The 21179-nt window shown below is 42.9% G+C and overlaps 1 protein-coding gene across 1 annotated transcript; it reads right to left on the reverse strand.

The window, feature by feature from the left end:
* Positions 1-9733: 9733 nt before the first annotated feature.
* LOC133924834 (putative RING-H2 finger protein ATL21A) lies at positions 9734-10633 on the reverse strand. Its single transcript, XM_062370561.1, has one exon. The coding sequence runs from the start codon at positions 10425-10427 to the stop codon at positions 9894-9896; it is 534 nt and encodes a 177-aa protein (XP_062226545.1). The 5' UTR covers positions 10428-10633; the 3' UTR covers positions 9734-9893.
* Between the last annotated feature and the right edge of the window lie 10546 nt (positions 10634-21179).

The raw sequence follows: 21179 nt of genomic DNA on the forward strand, positions 1-21179 counted from the left end.
ATTAAAACGCGAGCACAAGGTGAAAGTTGTCGTCTTGGCACATGAATATTCGGAGAAACTGGTGCATCGCACGGCCGGGATGGGGCGCCTGCTTTTTTCCTGATGGGACTCGTCTGGAGAGACAAGCCATGCGTATGCCGTCGCATCCTACACGGGTTCGGCGTGATCCGAGTTCCGGTATGTCGTGTGACAGGTTTTATTCGGGTTGGTTGGGGCCGTGTGGCCATGATATGGTTATGCGTCGTCCATTGTGGTAGCTGTGAGTTAGGCTCATGCGAGTGCGTGATAGCCCTCCAAGCTTACTTTCCTTCCAAGTGCTATCTTTTATTTCTTTTAATATATTTTTTAAAATTTATATGAGTAATTTTTCTTTATAAAAAGCTAGCTAGCTCTCTAAGATTCCCTTCCGTGCCAGTAAAATAAGAGATAGCAGCGTGCTCTTATCATCCGTTGCTTGCAATTGTGCATGCCAAAGGCTTCATCAGAGCATTTATCAAAAAGATTTTCATCGGTTCAAGGGAAGATGGAATTATACACGTCGGATGGTCCAATGATTGAATGGACGCCGGATGCTTCACCAGAGCATTTTTCAGAAGTGTTCCTTCGGTTCGATGACAGAAATGGAGTTATACACACCAGATATTTTGGTACTTGTACCACTGCTAACACCGACACATCTGGTGTTTACGATTTTTTTTATGAGCTTTCAATAGAGAATTTTAATTGTGACTAACTGGAGATGGAGACAAATGGAGTTGGAGAAACTTGTGTGCTTGTCTTATGATATGTAGGTGGAGAATGCAACTTGACAGTCAATGGTGAGATGATCGAGACTAAGCGGGGTGCTTGGTGTTGGACGATCAAGGAGAGTCGAACGGAGTCAAAGATGATCCTAGCTGTACACATGGAGAGCAATCAAAGCTTGAGAAGATGGATGAAGACGGTATGTTGACAAAGTCAACATAAGATATGCTGGTGTAAGTGATAAGACGATCCGAAGGATTGAAAGTGGGAGAGACTTGCCGCAGTCGAGATCATAAGACGGAGTACACGTGTCATCATCAGGAATGTTATTTAGGAAGCAAGAAATCTAGATTACTTGGAGGGCAAGGAATCTAGAAAACTTGGCATCCAAAGAAGCTCCTAAAGCCTATAAATATAGGTGGAGGGCCATGCGAGCATCCTTGAGCCAGGCATATAAGAGTGGTGTGCTAGGGTTTTAGAAGAGAGAAAGAGAAGAGTTTAGCCTATGGTTTAGGTGAGAGCTGTGTATCCAAAAATATTTTGTAATCCGCTGAAAATAGGGTATTCCTCTGCAAGTAATGAATTGTGTTTTCTCTTATGCTTGTGTTCATCTCCTTCTAGTTTCTGTCTCTTAGCTCCTTCGCATGATTGCAAGTTTTTTAGTTTTGTTGCGATTTTTATTTTGGTTGGACAACTGAATTTTTGCATCGTGTTGAAGTTATTCTTCATGTTGCTAAAGGGATAAGAATCATCTATAAGTTTGTCTTAAACCATCTCTTACCTCTGGATTCGTTATCTTGGAGAATTTCTTCACCTGGCGCCTAGTTTATTGGATCTAAGTGTTTCTTCTTTCATTTGTAAGTTTGTTTGAGCTATGACACTTGGAGTAGTTTTTTATGGAGCATATGGTTCAGATCCATCATTTAGAGCTATGTTCTTTATTAAGATTTTTGGTGTGCTTTATTCTTGTTTTCTTCGTTTCTATCTTTCATGTTTTGATTTGAGGCGCATTAGGTGAAAGATTAGGGTAGGTCATCCAAAATTTTGGTGAGGCTCCTATTACCCCCTCTAGTCGCCTTCCACAATTCTACAATTGGTTTTAGAGCCAAGTTTGATCATCAGTTGACCTTAATCGACTTTGTGATCCATAGGCGACAATTGAGAGAAATGGAAAAATACCATTCTTTGAGGGTCATGACTATTCATATTGGAAGGTGCACATAGAGGTTTATCTCTTAAGCCAAGTAAGTGCTATATAGGATACTGTTGACTACAACTACGAAATTCCTATTGCTCGTACTTCTTAGGCCTAAACTGCTCAATATGAGGCCAATAACATGGCTAGAAATATCTTGTTCGGCACTCTGAGTTGTAACGAGTTTGATAGGGTTCAACACATTCGCACCGCTAGAGAGATTTGATCCACTCTTAGTGTTTTTCATAAGGGCACAAACTTGATTAAGGCTAGACGCCAGAGAACTTACAATCATGAGTATCAGATGTTTGTGCAAGGTTTTGGAGAGTCTTTAGATGCCATGTTTATGAGATTCGATGGGATTGTGAGCAATCTTAGATCCACTAGGGTTTTTCCTTATTCTGATCCTGAGAGGGCGATCAATTTTCTCTATACTCTTGACCCTAGCATTTGGGAGGTGAAGACCTCTAGCATTAAAGAGTCATCTAGCTACGATACCCTGACTTGTGATGAGCTGTTTAGCAAGCTTAAGTCCACATAGATATCTAAGGCAGCTAGAATAGGTTAGGAAATCACCTACCTCAGAATATGCCGTTGGTTTCAGAATCTATCAATGACAGTTAGGCGGGAGGTGGTTTTTCTTGTGCTAACCCTTCACTTGGTGCCTTTTTTTTTGTCTTTCCTGGTCTCTATTATAGAAGAGTAGGTGGATGGACTTGATGATGAAGATCTTGCATTGATCATGAAGAAATTTACCCGCTTCTACAACAACCGTCAAGACTAGAGGAGAGATAATCCTCATGCTTGCTATGAGTGTGGTGACACCACTCATTTTAAGGCAGACTACCCCTAGCTCAAGAAGAAAGAAGACCACAACCACGTTCATAACAAGCACCTGAAGAATAAGAAGCCCTTCTACAAGAACCGCTATAAGATGGTCAAGAAGGCGGCCAATGCAGCTTCACAAGCCTTTGTGGCAACACTCAGCGACATCACACTTTCTCAAGTGAGGATGAGAGCTCGAAAGAGGAGAAGCAGCTCATGAAGAACAAGGACTTCACCGACCTAGGCTTCATAGTAGGTGAGAATGACAACCTTGAGCTTGATGAGGTACAATCATCTTATGATCAGCTTTTTGTTAATGTAGATCCTTTAATTGATGCACTGGTTAGTCAAGATAGGTTGGTTCGAAGTACAGCTAGCGAGGTTAAGGAATTCAAGTCTAAGCTAGAATGTTCATTGTTTGAGCTTGAGTTGCATAGTTCTAGGGCTAAAAATGAGGAAGAGTAGTGTGAAAGTTGTGTTGTAGTCATGATAGTGCTTACTGAGCTTCAGACTTTGTATTCTCAAGTTGTCAATCAGCTTGAGATTGCTGAGAAGAAGCTTCTTGAGGAGTAGTCTAGACCTACTCTTTTAGGTGCTTGTAAAAATTGCCCTTTTCTTGCAAAATATGTTGAATTGAAGGCAAGTGTATTAAGGAGTTAGAGTCTAGATTGGAGAGTACTGGGTGTTCTAAGGATGTGCAACTGAATTGTTCCACCTGCATCATCTTTAAGGACAAACTTAGCTGGGTAAGAAAGCAAGCTTAGAAGCTCATGGTTGAAAATGAGTACCTTCTTTCTCTTGTGGAGAAGTGCTCAGAAGGTAAGGGTAAGATGGATTTGATTTTGGCCAAAACCAAAATGTGTGCGGATAAGGCAGGATTAGCTCTAGATTTAGGTTTCGAGAGAGTGGCTTATAACAAGCTTGACAAGACTGTTTTCACCACATCTAGTACCCTTGAGACCGAAAAAGCCAAGATCAATACCACACATCTTGTGCTAGAAAAGAAAAATCTCATGCCATAACCTATGAAGAAAGAGTTTCCACAAACACAACCTAGGAAAGCTCCTCAGCTTGAGAAAACCCCCATGAGAGATTCTAGAGTGATTAGCAGGTTAATTCCTGAGAGATACTATGTTTGCACTTACTGCCAGAGGAAGGGCCACCTAGTTGAATTTTGTTTTTGCCGTAGGAGAGATGAGCGACGTAAGTGGGAGTGGAGCACTCAGGACATGTATCATCCTTCTTTTGATGTACATGAGCCTTTTCCTCGCCTCACTCATGAGTTTCCTACGCTTTTTACTTTCCTTCTAGAGGTGGTGTCTGGCATAGACCATATCATAGTTCATATGATTTTGGTCCGCATGTCAGAGGTTTCGAGTCACAGCATTTTGGCAGCCCACATTTTCCTCATCATGCCCACCCCCAGCGTGCTAGATCTGATTTACATACACCTATTTTTACTCTTTCTCCTCGAGTGACTCGGTGCTAGATTTTCAAGATTTTTTTACTTACCTCAGCACTGACTACTCGAGCTCTTCTTACTTTATGTAGGTGGTAGGTGGAGGCCTAAAGAACAAATGGTTCATTGACTCCGATTGTTCGCACCATATGCCCGGGGATGCATCATGGTTTTCCAGTCTCACCCCGATGAAGCGGCATGAGTAAATCACATTTAGTGATGATTGAAAAGGAAGATTAAAGGCCAAATGTACAGTAAAGATACGTGCGAGTTTTACTTTTAAAGATGTGGCTTTGGTGGAGCATCTGGGGTATAATTTGCTTTATGTATCTCAGTTGTTGGATGAGAACTTGGAAGCGCGTTTCAAGCATAATGCTTCTCGAGTTCTTGATTCCTCGGCGTTTTAGTTTGTCAGATTTCTCAAGTTAGGAGAGTTTTTAGGGTAATTTTTTCTAAGTTTTTTTATTCTTCTCAATGTTTGATTGCATAACCTTCTTCTAAGCTTTGGATGTGGCATATGAGGCTAAGGCACATGAGTTTTGATTTGCTCACATGGTTCAGTGCCCTTGGCTTGATCTGAGGATTGCTCAAGCTCAAGTTTGAGAAGAACCTTGTTTGCACTCCTTATCGATATGGCAAGATGGTTACCGCCTCTCACATACCAGTTAATCTGGTGATGACTGAACGACCGGGAGAACTTCTTCATATAGACATTGTTGGTCCGTCAAGAGTCTGTTCGGCTGGTGGGAAGTTGTATATACTTGTCATTGTTGATAACTACCCTCGCTATTCTTGGGTGTTATTTCTTGCAAGCAAGGATGAGGTGTATTCACACTTTCAAAGCTTATCTTTGAGACTGTTCAAGGAACTCCCTGCTGTATTAAGAGCAATCTGTAGTGATAATAGCACCGAGTCAAGAACTCTCTTTTTGATACTTTCTGTCTTGAACATGGTATTGACCATCAATTTTCTGCCCTACGTGTTTCTCAGCAGAATGACATGATTGAAAAGAAAAACCGAACCTTGGTTGAGATGGCTAGGATGATGCTTGATAAGCATTGGACTCCTAGGATGTTCTAGGCAGAGGCAATTACACAGCTGGTTATATCTCAAATCGGATTTTCTTGTGCTTGATTTTGAATGTGACCTCTTATGAGTTGTGTTTTAGGAGGAAGCCGAAGGTTTTACACTTGAGAGTATTTGGCTATCGTTGCTTCATCCTAAAATGTGGCAATATTGATAAGTTCGAGTCATGTTCTTCCAATGAGATTTTCTTGGGTTATTCGGTTCATGGTCATGCCTACATGGTTTATAATCTTAACACCAATATTATCATAGAGTCCTGTGATGTGACCTTTGATGAATCGACCCCTTGTGCTAGATCTGTTCTTGAGTGTGCATGTGATCAAAACATGAGTGAAAGTATTTTTGTAGATGACAACCTTCCAGCTCTCGGTGATGACGAGAATAATCCAGTACTTCCTAGTATCACACATGCTTCTGAGCTGGTTACTGCCTCTTCGACAACGGCAAAGGGTACTGCAGCCTCTATTTTTACTTCAGCGGCTTTCGAGTCTTCAACAGCAGTATTTGAGAGGGAGATATTCTCAGAGCACGAGGCCCCTAAACACATTTAGCAGAGACATCCACCACAGATAATGATTAGTGATCTCAATGAAAGGGTAACAAGTTCTAAATCCATTCAACATATTTATTTCACAGATTCTGCATTTGTTGCTTTCTTTGAGCCCCATGATGTTGGCATGCCATGCATGAATAACTTGAGAACTTTGAGAGAAACCAAGTTTGGATCCTTGTATAACCACCTCCAAATATCATACCATAGGCATCAAATGGGTTTCCAAGAACAAACAGTGGGGGATGGGTCTGTAGTAAAAAACAAATCTCGACTTGCACCCATCCGAACTTAGACTTCTTTCTTTTTTAATGTAATAGGCAACTCTCGTACCAGTTTGTTTAAAAGAACATAGATTTTTCATTAGTATCATCTCATGAGGCTGGAACCCACTGAATGGATTAGTTACAAAGACTATAATGCACATGAAAATTAGTTTAAATTTGAAGAGTGGTTGTTTATTATAAAGAAAACGAGGAATCTAAATACAAGCCAGTGCCATTTCATACACTTAGGGCGACCACAATGTTTATTACCTAACCGGGTAGTTAGGTGGGGTCGTATACCACTAAATAATAGTTTTTGCAATTGACACAATGTATAGTAGTAGTGTAGGTATAGTAGTAAATAATAGTTTTTACAAAATAATATCTCTGATGTTCTGCAATAGCAAAAGGACGGGGATGAATGGATAAAGGGGAAACAATATTTTTTTAAGTGCATGTTGCCTAGTAGTAGCGCTACTACTAGTAGCAAGCTACTACCCGCTTTAATAGCACCTCCCAATGTTTGTTGTCGACAACAAGACCTTACTACTCCTCTTATTCTCTCATTGTGGCTGATCTTAGATATGCCAAGGTGGACCCACCGTAGGGGTAGCCGCCCTGGGTCCCTAGGAGCTACCAAGGGTACCCTACCTAGTCTACAAGCCCACAAGCCTAGGCCTAGTCTACCCCTTGCCCCTAACCTCTTGTTTCCACAGTTCCATGCTCGGTGCTCGTGCTTCGTCCCTTGCCCCTTGGAGTTGGTAGCACCCATCTGCCCGATGAATCAGCGATGGAGAGAGGAGGGCTTATGGGTGGCGGAGGCATCACGCCACCCGATGCCGCCACAAGCACCTCCCCTATGCCCAACGTCGCGTCCTCCCCCACTAAAATTAATAAGTTTCCCCAATCATTCCTCCTTTTCCTTCTCAATTCTCAATTCTCACCCGACGCCATCCCTTCCTCCTCCTCCTGCAAGGTTGGACAGAGACCCGCGTTTGCCGTGAAGGTGGACTCCTGCACGCTCGCTCGTCTCTAGCCCTCTACCACTCCATTATGTCCTTGTCCCTTGTCGATTCACTCAATTTCTTGGATGATCTTTGCTAGTTCGTCACTTATTGCATTTGCTAGCCATCCGGATTGCTGCTTAAACATTTGTAAAGTAGTTTACGGAGTTAGCTTTCTTTTTTCCCACCTTCTTTCTATTTGTTATCAAAGCTTGTTACTGCATCCTATTGCAAGCTTCCAAAACCAGTCTTAAATTTCTGTTCTTTTTCACCAGCACTGTTGTTTTCTTATATGTGTATGCTTGATTTGGCGAAGAGGTTGAGATAGGCAACAGCATCGGTGTTAGATCTGCACCAAACCCCAAGAAGGCAGCTGAAAAAGGTGGCAATAGCAAGCAACAAGTTCTTCTCCCAGGTCTTTTTTAAACATTTTGGGGTGTCCTACTTATTTTCATTGTCTTCGGATATAGTAAAATAATTTAATTTAGAATAGCGGCTAAGATCTTGGGAAAACCTAAGTTAATATTCTAGATATTGTGAATTTGAATAGAGAACCTTTACAGTACACCATGATACTAGATGATGGAGAGTATTATTATTGTGATCCAACCGTCTATTTTAGTAGGTATTATTGTAATTATCTTGATACCCTTAGGGTAATTACGTTATTGACTGACCGAACTTCGGACCTTCGTCACCCATCATCGACCGATCGACGGAGGGTGGAAACCCTAATAAATGAAATGAACAGAATAAGTGAAAGCTTATCCGAAGAATAAACTAACATTTTGATCTTCCCTAATTAAACATATAATTTACAAGTTTATCATAGTTTTTTTTTCTAATCCTACCCTTATGATACCCATAATACTCTTTAATGATACCCATGATACTGATGGACGATAGAGTATTATTGGGTCAATCTAAGCCACCGGATGAAAAAATAGATGATATACACTTATTTAGGTGTACTGTAAAAGTCCGCTTTGAATATGATTTGAATCATTACTTATGTTGATTGTCGAGTGTATCGTGCTCTCAACTTTTGAAGTTAAAAGTTCACCTCAGGTAACTTAAAATCCTAGAGCCGCCACTGCATCCACCCACCCCCTTGACAAAAAAATGATGATGGATCGTTACGTCGAGCCAGCCTAATAAATTCAGCGCAAAGACAGAAAACAAAACCACACCCAGTATTCCATATATAGGCACGCGTGCCATGCAGTTTACATGTTAGTTTGAAGTTTGAACATGCATATCCGGACGTTTCTATTGGCTGGATTCTTTGTGTTCGGCGTAGTGAAGACGCCAAACACGTCTTCTGGTGGCAGGCACAACGCAAAGATTTTGTTAGATTACCGGTCTCTTTCGCAGTTTGGTCGCATCGAGCAGCTCAATTGCAGGTAAAGGGCGTAGCTGACGATCGATAACCGTGTACGTTTATATGATATGGCCCAGACTGCATCTTCTAGTCGCTTGGCCAAGTTCAATAGGATCGTGTGGTTGCGCTAACCAGTTGCATCAGTACGTGTGGTAGTGCTGCTTTTTGCCACTTGTCTCTGTACACTACTGCAAACTGGGCGCATGACTAATTGCACATCTCCTCGAGTGTGATATCCACCTTATTATTTTAAGTGGGCTGGGTGATCATGAAACTCAATATAGTATCAATGCCGAAATACAACGAGTCCAAGACCTAATTAATGGTCTAGAAGAAAAGAGGTTCCTGCCACTTTCTAGTGAACAATGTATAGAAATGGTGCCATGTGCTTCTATCACCTCTTGGGCCCTTGAAACCTCTCTGGGATTCTGGGAACAACATTGTTGAGGAAGCTATGCCTTCTCAAATGAGCCTTAATCTTAATTAAAAGCATGTTTGGTAGGTTCCAGCTCCTAGCTTCACACTAGACCTAGAGCTAGTTTATAGTCTAAAATTAAAACAATATGACTCATCAAACACTTTTAATATATCCTAATTCTAACTCCACAAATTTTTAGAGCTAGGTATACATAACTAAAAAAAAAATAGAGCCAGAACTCTGCAAAATATGTCCTAATTTTTTAAGGAATTAGCTTAGCCCATTAGTAACCCTGTGAATGGCTTAATTTTTTTAAGGAACTAGCTAAGTGTTTATGTGTTGCAACAAAAATACAAATATTTGATAGTAATAATATCAAGCACAATTTCAAGGTATAAAGATGTGAATGCGTCGTGAGAGTGTTGCCGAACAAATACGTCGGGAGCAATATCGAAGTTTGATTTCATATGGGATCAAAAAAGAGGAGGATATTATCCTCTAATTTCCTTTTTAATTTCTTAATTTATTTTTATTAGAAAAATAACTTTATATCCGTAGCAAAATAGTGAGGCTGGAGGATGAGGGTGGATAGCAACAGTAAGTAAATTATTCGAACTTTAGGGGTTTTATTAGATAAGAGGAAAGTAAAAAAAGAGATGATGCGGAAACTAAAGAGATTAGCCTAATCAGATTCCAGCACAACCGAAAGAGCACCTTTCCCATACTATGAGGCAGCAGATACTTCTCGCGTCTTCATAGCTAACAACTCTACCCTGAGAAACTTCACAAAATCGATGTCCCGTGGTCGCGCGAAACTCATCAGAACAGCATAAAACCGTGGAGGTAGTAGTAATGAAACGATCAGAACACGTACGTGCATACTTCCTCTTTTCCTGGTAAACATAATTTACAGATATCTACCGACGTGTCCCGCCGTTTCGGCGAAAGAAACAGCGCCGGAGGCCTCAGTCACCGGTGCGAGCGTTGCACCAACTCTGTCCGTCCCACGCCGTGGGCGACATCGGCGCGCGGCACAGCGGGCAGGTGGCCGCCCCGCCGCTGCCGACCCACTCATCGATGCACGCGGCGTGGAACGCGTGCGAGCAGCTGCACAGCTCCGCGACCTGGCACCCTCCCGCTTCCAGCCCCGCCAAGCAAATCGCACAAACGGCCGCGCCCTCGTCGTCTTCTTCGCCTTTCTCGTCCGCCGGCTGGGCAACCCGCCGTCTCCTGTACCGCAGAGCCGTGAGCGACCGCGTCCCGATCGCTGTCGAGCTGGGTGCCCACAACGCCGCCTCCAGGATGCGCTCCACGGCAGCAGCGTCCACTTGCTCCCCACACCAAAGCAGTCCGGGCAGCTGCATGTCGCCTTGGCACGGCACGAGGCCGAGGCGGTCCAGGAGGACCCCGGCGATGAAGCGGAGGAGATCAAGCAGGAGGTTTCGTCGCAGCGGAAGCTCGTAGCTGTGATCGGAGCAGGGACAGGCAACGGGCGTCATGGTGTAGCGGATCGACGGTGCTTGAGCAGGGCTGCTTGGTGCTTCGGCGGTGCGTGCGTATCTTGCAATAGGCGTTTCTTTATAAATTGCGATTTTGCAAAGCCTGTTTGGTGCCACGGCTCTATTGCGGGGGTTGCAAGTCAGCTATCTATCAGTTGGACTATCGGAGAGAACAATCAATACAATCACGCGTTGTAGCCATGCAGTTGGCGTGATGGTATTTTCTAATCGTAGCGTGTAGTCGTAGCATCTTCTGGACCACAAATGTCGTTGCGTTGTAGGTGCGAACATCAGCGATTTATGGACGTGACTCGTTGGGCCCGAATTTAACGGTGAAACTGGCCTGCATCGCAAGTCAGAGACAATACGGGTTTTGGGCTCCAATCAAGCCTAATCCATCACAACTTTGCAATACAGCCTTGTGCTGCATCCGTCTGTTTCAGCTCCATTAGTCAAGATTGATGCTTCGCCTGATGGGCCCTGCACGCAGAGTGCATTGATGCTTTGCCGTCCCTGGCGTCTACAACACAATTTTATTTATTTATTTTAACTGAGTATATTTTCTTAAACTAACCCATTTGATCGCATCAGTCATTGTAGCATAACAAATAACTACCGTCACCTTTTCAAGAAGTTCCTAAGTGGCGTGTCAGAGTTGTCTTGTCACGCTAGCCAAAGTTGCATGACAGGAAATATGTCGCGTTTTTCCTCAAGCAAATCAACTTTACCTTGTCGCGTCACTCACGGTGGGTAACCAAAAGGGTTAGTCCCTACAAATATAGCCTGGAAGAGGTTAGAATTAAAGATTAGAATAAAAAAGGTGAAAAAAAACTTCCACGGTACACGCCAATGAACCAGTGGGACTCCCACAACCTTCGGTGACCCAGCACACCGGCGGGATGCGTTGGACTAGTGGGCCGGACGGCCTTGCTGCGGCCTTTCACGCTGCCCTGAACCGCGCCAGTGGTGCTGCAGGCGCGACACCCATGCAAGTGCGTCCACCCGCAGATCTTTCCACGGTCCCCGGCAACGCGATGGCTCCGATCCGAAAACCTCGCCGTCCGCGCACCGCCAAGAAGCCCTGCTTTCCCCTCTCGTTTGGCCTGCGCATCGAACATAGGAGACCGCGGGCGGTGTACCCCCTCGATTTGGCCCGTCAACGCATCGGCATGCAGTCAGGAGCCATTTGCGGAGCCATCAGCTTGGAGGCTGAAAATTAGGTAGCACGGTGACTTTGATCTGGTCTCGCCTAGTACGGACAGAGCTAGAAGCCCAGGAAGTCGTCTCCCGATTTTGAGTGCACAAGTGACGAAGCAGCAGGCGATCGACTACTTATAAAAGTGAAGATGAATCTTTCTATTTCACATGGAGGAGTGTGCATCTTTTGTCTCTACCGATAAATTCAAAGCTTGACACATGCGTGCAGTATATACATGGTTTGCTGCATCTTATCTTTTGTACCTTGCCTTCCAACTATTTAGCCCCGGTTTCTACAGTAGAAATCATGGATGTGTATATAAGCTGCAGGTGTTAAAAACTGCAGCTGATGATCGTCCACGTTCAGAAGCACACTGTATAGAGTCTCTTTTCTAAAAAAACACATTATACAGAGTAAACATCTACATTGTCTGTCGTGTAGCAGGATCTGAGGAACAAAAATACCTCCAAGACAGAAAAACTAATATGCCAATTTGCTTGGTTAAAAAATGCAGATGATGTATCGAAGTGCAAAAGCCGATCAGAGCGTACGATCTAGACGCACCAGACCAACAAAATAAAAATGTATCTTCGCGTTCGGAAAAAAAAAAGTAGTAATATATTGACGTATCGTAATAGTTTATCATTCCTGGTGTACAACTTGGACACATGGCACGTAGCGTGACTAAGAATTCACGTGTTGACCCAGGCATAACAAGCTTTCTAGTCAACAGGTCAAGAGTCATCCTCAGCAAATTGTTGCTTTCTACGGTGTGTTTGTTTCGGATGATAGAGTGAGATGGGAGAGGATGATTTCTATTTTTGTTTGGTTTAGGGGTAGTAGAGATGAGATCATCTCTTTTAAGAAATATTTTTTTAATATGTTGGATGAAGCTATCCCTCTAAATTGGTGAAACGAAACTATCCATCTTTGTTAATCATACTCATTAGTAAAATGATTAGTGATATTAATATGTTTGTATTACTTATTAGTACATACTATTATGATATTAGAATTTGTAATAGTTATATACTAATTAATGGTAATTAACGAGCTAATTAGAGTATGATTATGGTTAATTAGTATATTTTATTGTTAATTAGTAATGACTATGGCAAGAGTAATATTAATACGTGTTAATGTATGTTGATTAGTGTATTATTAATGATTATTATTTAAAATTAAAAGATATAATTAGTTGATGATTCTCATCACCATCCATCCTCATCCCTCCAACCGAAAAAAAGAGACTCATCCCATACATCCAAATAAACAAAAAAGATGACCATCCTATCTCTAAAAATATAAACGACTATATCCCGTCACACTTTACTTCCTAACCAAACACACCTTAAATAGCCGGGTGTCGACGCCCACAATCGACGGGCATGTGGTCACTTAAAAAGTATCATTTAGCCCCTATTTGGTTAGAATTTATCTTACTTAGTACTCTCTAATCTGTAATAGATGTTTCTAGGGGTGGAGTTAAAAAATACTTAGAGGACAAAACGTGAAGCAAATGACTGTATGCCCCTAACTAATACAATGTAGACTCAATGACAAGTATTGACCGATTAGTGCATGCAGGGTAGGTACCAATGAGCACCATTAATACTAGTGCTATTTCTTCGCATAGTCTGACAGCATGCTCAGTGGAGTGGACCCGCCCTCGAACGACGAGCTCGTGCCATCCATAGAACCGCTCCTTTTATGCCCGCCACTCTGCTGCTCCCCACTCCTCCCTATAGCGAGAGGCCGTCAAAGAAGGCGGCATCGAGAGGCTCCTCATGTAGGACCCACTAGGTAGCCTTGGTGCTGGAGAAGCCGCTTGCGGTAGCGGTTGGGGTGGCAGAGACATAGGGTCAGATGTGGCAGGGAGTCATCGGAGAGGGAGGGGGAGTCAAGGATGGAGAAGGCAAAGTCCTTCTTGGGGTCAAGCAAGAGGTCGACGTCAGGGAGCTGGATAAATATCTCTGAGTTGGGTCGCCGATGGTACCCATGGGAAGGGGCACGGGTGGTCAATTTCAATCAACACTAGCGTGAGAGGCGGTGGTGCGGCATTGGTGAGCTCGTGCAGAGATTGCTCGGGGCCAGATCAGACGAGATGGTTAGGTGTGCATCAAGCCATCGAGGTGGGGAGTGTAGGACAAGGCTGAGGAGCGGCAGGGGCAGTGAGACGGGAGGATAGAAGAGCCATAAGACGTTACTTTAATCTAATCAAGTTGTCCAAAATGTCATGTACAATTTTAGTTTAACCTAACTCTCATGTACATATCTTTTTCTAGGTAAATCTAGCGCATATTTTTATAGCATATTTACTCATGCTACCCATATCTAGGCCCAGCCTACCTATTGCCTCGGCATTTATATGCCCCTCATCACTAGAATTTTGTATTCACCAGATCCAGATTCAATGGTTCAAGTATTTCTTGTCCACCACTCTTTCCTCCTCCAGACATCTCCTCTCCTGATCATCCATTGCCGGCAAGATCTCCATCACACCTCGCCCCTACTCTCCTACCGCATCTCTAGTGGCTCCTCGCTGCCAGATCCGCCTCTGCCACCCGCTCCCTCGCATACATAATCATATAATGCTAACAATGTTGTATTACTTGAACAACAATCTGAATCAGATTACTCACGCATCCTGCATGATTCAAATTAAATACTCCTAGTAGATTTGCATCTTTCAGACACCAAATTATAACAATTAGTAGTAACAATTCACTCTGAAGAAAGGTTGAGATGCAACGCAAGTTGTATTACTCATCTCATCCGGTATATGTACAAGTTTACGATAGATCATTGAGCAACCGAAACCCTACATGCTAGCTAACATGCACTAGAGATCAGGGCGATTGCATAAGAATCGGTCTTAGCTAACAAAACGAGTGACGGCCAAGTCAACTATTTTTACACACTCCCGTAGTTGAAGCATCGGCTTTGGTGATGCAGAGACTAGACCAAAATTCTTCAAACACAGAAGGGCCTTCATCATGAGTGCAAACTGAAGCTGAGTTGGAACATGAAGCACCCGAAGTTGTCTAAGTGCAACTTTTTCACGCACGAAGTGAATGTCCAGCTCTACATGCTTTGTTCGCTGATGATGAGCATGATTCCTCGCCAAATACACTGTTGAAATGTTATTGCAGTAGATGATTATAGCTTTGCTGATGTCAACTTAGCTCACCAAGAAGGTTTCAAAGCCAGTAACACTCAACAGTCATGTTGGCCATGGCTCAATATTCAACTTTGGCACTTGATCGTGACACGGTAGGTTGTCATTTGGATGACCATGAAATGAGTGAGTCTCCGAAGAACACACAATATCCTAACGTAGATCATTAGGTGCCAGGGCAGCCCACCCAGTCTACATCAGACAAGGCGATGAGATCAATCGATGTTGAGGCATGAACATGGAGACTATGCAAAGTTGTGTCATGAACATAGCGAAGAATCCACTTGATGATTGCCAAGTGAACATCACGTGGTGCTTGCATGTACAAACCCACCTGATGTACTGCATATGCAAGATCAGGTCATGTGAGCGTGAGGTATTATAGTGCACCTACAATGCTTTGATAGAATGTTGCATCGTTTGCCTCCATTTTAGTCAATGAAGACACCTTTAGTTTTGTATCCACCAGAGTGGAGGTAGGTTTGTAGTTGGTCATTTCGGCATGGTCGAGGATATGTTCGACGTATTGTTATTGTGAGAGGAAGAAGCCATCATTGGTGTGCCAAAATTGTATGCTGAGGAAATGCAAGGGGCCAAGGTCCATCATGGCGAATGCCAAACATAGTTGATCTTGTGCAGCAGGACCATCAAGTACATCGTGAGTACAATATCATCAACGCACAAGAGTAGGTGCATGAGCTGATGATGCCACTGATAAGGTGATCGATGAGGCTACCGGGTCGGGTGCAGGATCAAGCACATCATGATCACTAAGGTCACAATTGTGTAGTGGCATGCGTTGGATGGGCCCACAGAAGGGTTGGTCATCATGGGCACGTGTTCAGTGTATCACACACATCTAGTGTGTGAAGCTACGGGCATGGCTATTGGCACCAAATCCGTTGGTTGTTCCACAAGACAAGGTGTGGATTGCGGCATCTTGACCTGTTGGAAGGGAAAAATGTCTTCATCGAAATATATGTCGCGAGATGTTAGTACATGACGTGACAAAGGCTTGTAGCACCGATAGCCTTTGAAGTCCAATAGATAGCCTAAGAAAATGCAAGCCACGGAGCATGGTGCAAGATTGTGAGGGGTCGTTGCCATGATGTTTGGATAGCATAAGCAACCAAACACACAGAGGTTGGTGCAGTCGAGAGATAATCGGAAGAGCAACTCAAAGCAAAGGAAGCATTTGATAAAAAAAAAACCCATCAGTTTGTCTCCCTCTAAAAAATATAAGCAAATTAGAATATATTTGTGAGTAATTTAAAAATAGGTTAAGGCAATTTAGATCGATGTTCAACAAATTTTTTGAACAAATTAGAACCATTCAAAGGCAATATCAGATCTAGCTCCTAATTGTAATAAAAAATGAGAAAAAATTGTGAACAAACTGTGAAAACCAAATCTCAGAGAAAAATATTAATGGTTTAAAATTTTGAGTGGCAATTCTACTCCTATGTGCAAGCAAACTTATACTATTTGGAACAGAAAATTGTTGGAGCAATTTTGCTACAAGCAAATTTATACAATTCAGAAAAGCAAATTGTTTCAAACTCACAAGAAATTTTGTATAACGCCGTCAGTTCATCAACAACTGGCGAAGACGCTCGGGGGCTTCTAAAGAAGCTTCTTCTACCCCCCCCCCATCGATCTAATCTGGAAACGTCCCAACATCGATAAAATCTAGTCCAATCTCCGATTGACATGGAAAAGACTCACAGGGGCGCTGGAACCAAGCAAGGCACCATCAACGGATGCCCGACCTTCTTCTAGATCTACAGAATGTATGTTGGCCAACAAGGTTTTGCCCTGGGATGATAAAGAAATACAATGGAAGCACAAGTCCCGTTGAATTTCTCCAGATCTATACCACAACCATCCAAGTAACTGGTGGGAACGAGAAGGTAATTGTGAATTACTTCCCAACAACCCTTGAAGGGGTAGCCACGAACTGGTTGACTAATCTATCGCCAGGAACAATCTACTCAAGAGAGCAGCTTTGCGATATATTCTGAGTGAACTTCCAGGGAACGTACGTTCGGTCCGGCACAAAAAAATGATCTCTACCATTGTGAACAAATGACGAATGAGACCTTGCACGAGTTCGTGCGATGCTTCAGCAACACCTAGAACAATATCCCCAAGATTAGTGACCACGATGTTATCGTGGTGTTCACTCAAGGGGTTAAGAGCTGGCGTTGTGTCGAAGACATCGTCCAAAAGGAGCCCGAAATGGTTAAGGTCCTCATGCAGATCGTCGATAAGTCTGTCAGGGCCAAAGATGCACTCATTTACGTCAAGGAAAAAACTCAGGGCACCAAGTGCCCTTAACCCGGGCTTCACGGTGACAAGCTCCAGAGCAAGCGCAAGAAGAGCACCAAGAGAACAATCTACTCATGGGAGCATATCTGCCCAACATTCATCACAACCAGCATTCAGATCCTTCCTGAGGCAGAAACTTTACAACAGGCTCCAGCGAACGTGATAGGAAGCATTGGTGTAACTTTCTCCAAACTAACAACCAGAGAATCTACGAGTGCCACCTCTGGAAAAAATTGGTCAAGGTGGAAGTCAAAAAAGCAGCCAATGGAAAGAAGGTCTAGGTCGCAACCCATTGTAGAGACTTCGACTCGGATGATATCGGGGATGACAAGAACACTATGCCTTTCTAGCTGGGCGAGAGGATAATCGATCACATGTTCGGTGGTTCCGCATCCTATGAGTCCAAACAACAGTACAAGATAGTGTCCCAAGAAGTTCTAGCCTCTATTACTAAGGGTCGTCAAGTCATGAAGTGCTTCGACACAGAAATCTCCTTTGGCCAAGAAGATTGCCCTGATAACTTCATATGGTCGAGCCACTTTTTGATAGTGGTCGAGCCTATGATAAACAATTACAGGGTTACCTAAGTCCTTATCGATGGTGGAAGTTCCCTAAACATTCTCTTCGGTAATGCACTCGGAGGTATCTCACGGTCTGCAATCAAACCAATTACTCAAGCCTTCTATGGTATAGTACCCGAATCTTCGATCACTCCCATTGGCCAGATATCGCTACCCGTCACGTTCAGGAAGCAAGACAATTATGTAGCAGAAAAAATTCTATTTGACGTGGTCGATTTCAAGACAGCAAATAATTCCATCTGAGGAAGACCTACTCTTACTAAATTTATGGCAGTCACACACTATTCTTACCAGAGTGTGAACATCCCGGGACCTGAAGAAGTCATCACCATTCGGGATTGTCCTAAAGAAGGTCTCCATTGCGACAAACGAAGTCTCGACATGGAAGTTTAACACCAACCAAGCGACGAACCCAAAAGCGCAAGGATCAGGGTGGATAAGAAGCCTTAGTCCTAACCACGATCACAACACCTCGAGACGCACACCCAGAAGACTCGGGGGCTCGACTTCACGATTCATTTGAAGCTCGTGACATAGCGTCTATGCTACCCCCAAAATAATAAGGGTCACTGCTTGTCAGTTTAATTTAGTCTGTGTCATTTAGGTTTAAGATAATAGGTCTACATAGCTCGATGGTTGTCAAGAGTTCCTTGTAAGTTCTAAGTGTAAGTCCTTAGAGTACCTTCTCATAATAATAAAGATCATATTGCTTATGAAGTTGATCAATTTTTTTTGCACCTTACTTGTCTTTCTATGCATCTTCATGCCGGACAAACGGGGTAAGTCACTTCTCGGATCCTACATCCTAAACACGTGCCTGGGGTGGAGAAAATTTTATCTCAACTCAAGGGAAATATGAGCTCCTTTTAATTTACAAGATGTGTTTTCATATCTGGACTGCACACCCAGAATTTTTGGTTCCGAGTTGTCAGTCGGGGGCTTAATAAGTACTAGATGCTGGGAATTGAAAACAACATATTGTGTACCTTCTGAAAACATATTCGAATGAAAAAAATAAGGGCTATTGCGTTACGAACTTGTGGTTGCGAAAAGGCTCCTTATCGCGTTCCACGAGTTATTGGGGGCTACTCCTCCTCCCATTGAAGCGGATCTAAGGCTGGTCATTAATAAGCGCCTGACTAGAGATCAATGCATCCCAAACTAATAGAAGGAAAAAAGGCATTAAGGAGATCACGATATGATGTCAAAAGAGTCCACGAAGTACTCCTATTAAAAGTAAAAAGTGTTTAAAGCTCCTAACTAAACTAACAAAAATTACCAAGTGTTTTACAGATACAGGAAAAAAAAAGACTAAGGATATTGCTAAGGAAAAAGAAAAAAAGAAAGACTAAATAAACAACCAAATTTTTCCTGAGGTATTGAGGAGTTGGCACTCCATCCTAATTCTTGTTAGAGCATCCACTAAGGATATTGCTGCCCCTTGAATCACCAAGACTCAAGTGCTCCCTATTGATAGCTACTTCTCCATATCCGGATTGACGGGTTTCAAAGCAAACATAAAGCTTCCTCTTGGGGATCCCACAAGAACTCCAAGTGCTCACCAAGACACCTCCAATCATCAAGATCGGCTAGGTGTTTCCAACCACCAAGAGTAATAATCCAATAGCTTCACTTAACCAAAATCAAGCCTAAACTACAACTAGATGCACACTTGCTACTCTCCTTGCACTAATGATGTCTTTAATCTTCTATTAAGAACTTTACAAATCACTCTAGAGCACTCCCTTGCCTCTTGATCACACACTAAGCGTTTTAGCTCTTCTAAATTGCAAGGTTACCCAGTGAGATGAAATGAGGGGGTATATATAGGCTAGAGGTTCAAAACTAGCTGTTGCCCAACCACCTACATTTTTCGTGAACGCCGGATGATCCAGCGCGCACAAGCTTCATAATCGGACCATCTGGTGTGAGTCGTCCACCCAAAACTAGCCATTTCAAGCACTATCCTCCGCTAAAGCCTCTGATACATACGCCAAACCATCCTGCGTGTATGAGCCCAACTTCCATTGAATCAAAAGAAATTCCTCTGGACTTACTCCGACGACGCCTCCGATATATGCATCGGACCATCCAGCATGTATAAGTCCGTCTTCTGAACACAAAGAAATCATCTGGACTTTACTCTGGTGACCCCTTCGATATATATGTTAGACCATCCTACGTGTTCAACTCAAAATCCCTCTTTTGAAAAATACTCCAGCTATACCAACTTATCTTCGTTGGATCATACGACGTGTACAAGAGCACTGAGATAAAATCTCTAACATATACAACGCCTTACTATCGGACCATCCGACGAGTATATAATTTTCCAAACTTATCCAATTCAAATTTCTTTAAGTCCTATCTTCAATTCAACTCATTTATAGGCTTCTCTGAGGTACCTAGTGCTAGAATTTCATGAGTGTGCATCCAACCAAATCTATACTTAACTAGATTAAGCTACTACTCTTAATCCCTCTTTATATTACGGTCAAAGAACAAAAGAGAGCATATGCTACTCTAAGTATTCTTTATCTCCTTATGACATTTAGAACTAGAAAGTCCTTAATTTTGACGTTCACATCCTTTGATCGTTCAACCATTCAATTAAGAGATCAAGATCACCGAACAACATTATGAACTAATCTTTTAATTACCCTTCAAAACAAACTTGTTAGTCATAATGAAATAGTTATTATTAATCACTGAAATATTTACCACCTACAATCGGAAAATTGATTTATAGGGCTGGTCAGAGCGTTGCAATCCAAAAGGCTCCAATGGAGGCTCGACTCAAACTCAGCAAGGTGAGCTTAGGATCTCCAGTAGATGCTTCAATGTATAGAAGCATAATGGGCAGCCTCTGCTATCTAGTGCATTCATGCTCGGGCATTGCATTTGCAGTAGGTTACCTCAGCCGATTCATGGAGGCACCATGACAGAGCATCTTGGGGCCGTCAAATATTTACTGAGGTATATCGCTGGTACACTGAGGTATGGTTGTTGCTATGTTACAAGTGAAAACGGCCTGGAGCTAATCGGTTACAACGATCTAACATGGTAGGAGACGTCGATGGTCGGAAGAGTACAGTTGGGGCAGTGTTCTTGCTTGGAACCAATCCAATGACTTGGTAATCACAGAAGCAGAAGATGGTTGCTCTACCATCATGTGAAGATGGCTGCAGCTACAACGGCCTGTCAGGGTGTTTGGCTGGGACGCCAGCTTGGTGACCTTCTCGGGAAGAAGCCAGATGTAGCGATCATCCATGTCGACAATAGATCAGCCGTCCGATTGTTCAAGAATCCCATTTATCATGATCTGAGCAAGCACATTTAAACGTGTTACCACAACATCAGGGAATGCGTTGACGATGGGAAGGTGTTCATAGAAAACATTAACACAAACAGTCAACTTGCAGATTTACTGACCAAGCGGCTTGGAAGGGTAAGGTTCCAGGAGATGT

This window comes from Phragmites australis, chromosome 7 (genome assembly GCF_958298935.1).
Source record: "Phragmites australis chromosome 7, lpPhrAust1.1, whole genome shotgun sequence".
In the NCBI taxonomy this organism is placed as follows: Eukaryota; Viridiplantae; Streptophyta; class Magnoliopsida; order Poales; family Poaceae; genus Phragmites; species Phragmites australis.

Coding starts and splice junctions, on each gene's coding strand:
- LOC133924834 (XM_062370561.1), bottom strand. CDS start 10,427: ATGACGCCCGTTGCCTGTCCCTGCTCCGATCACAGCTACGAGCTTCCG.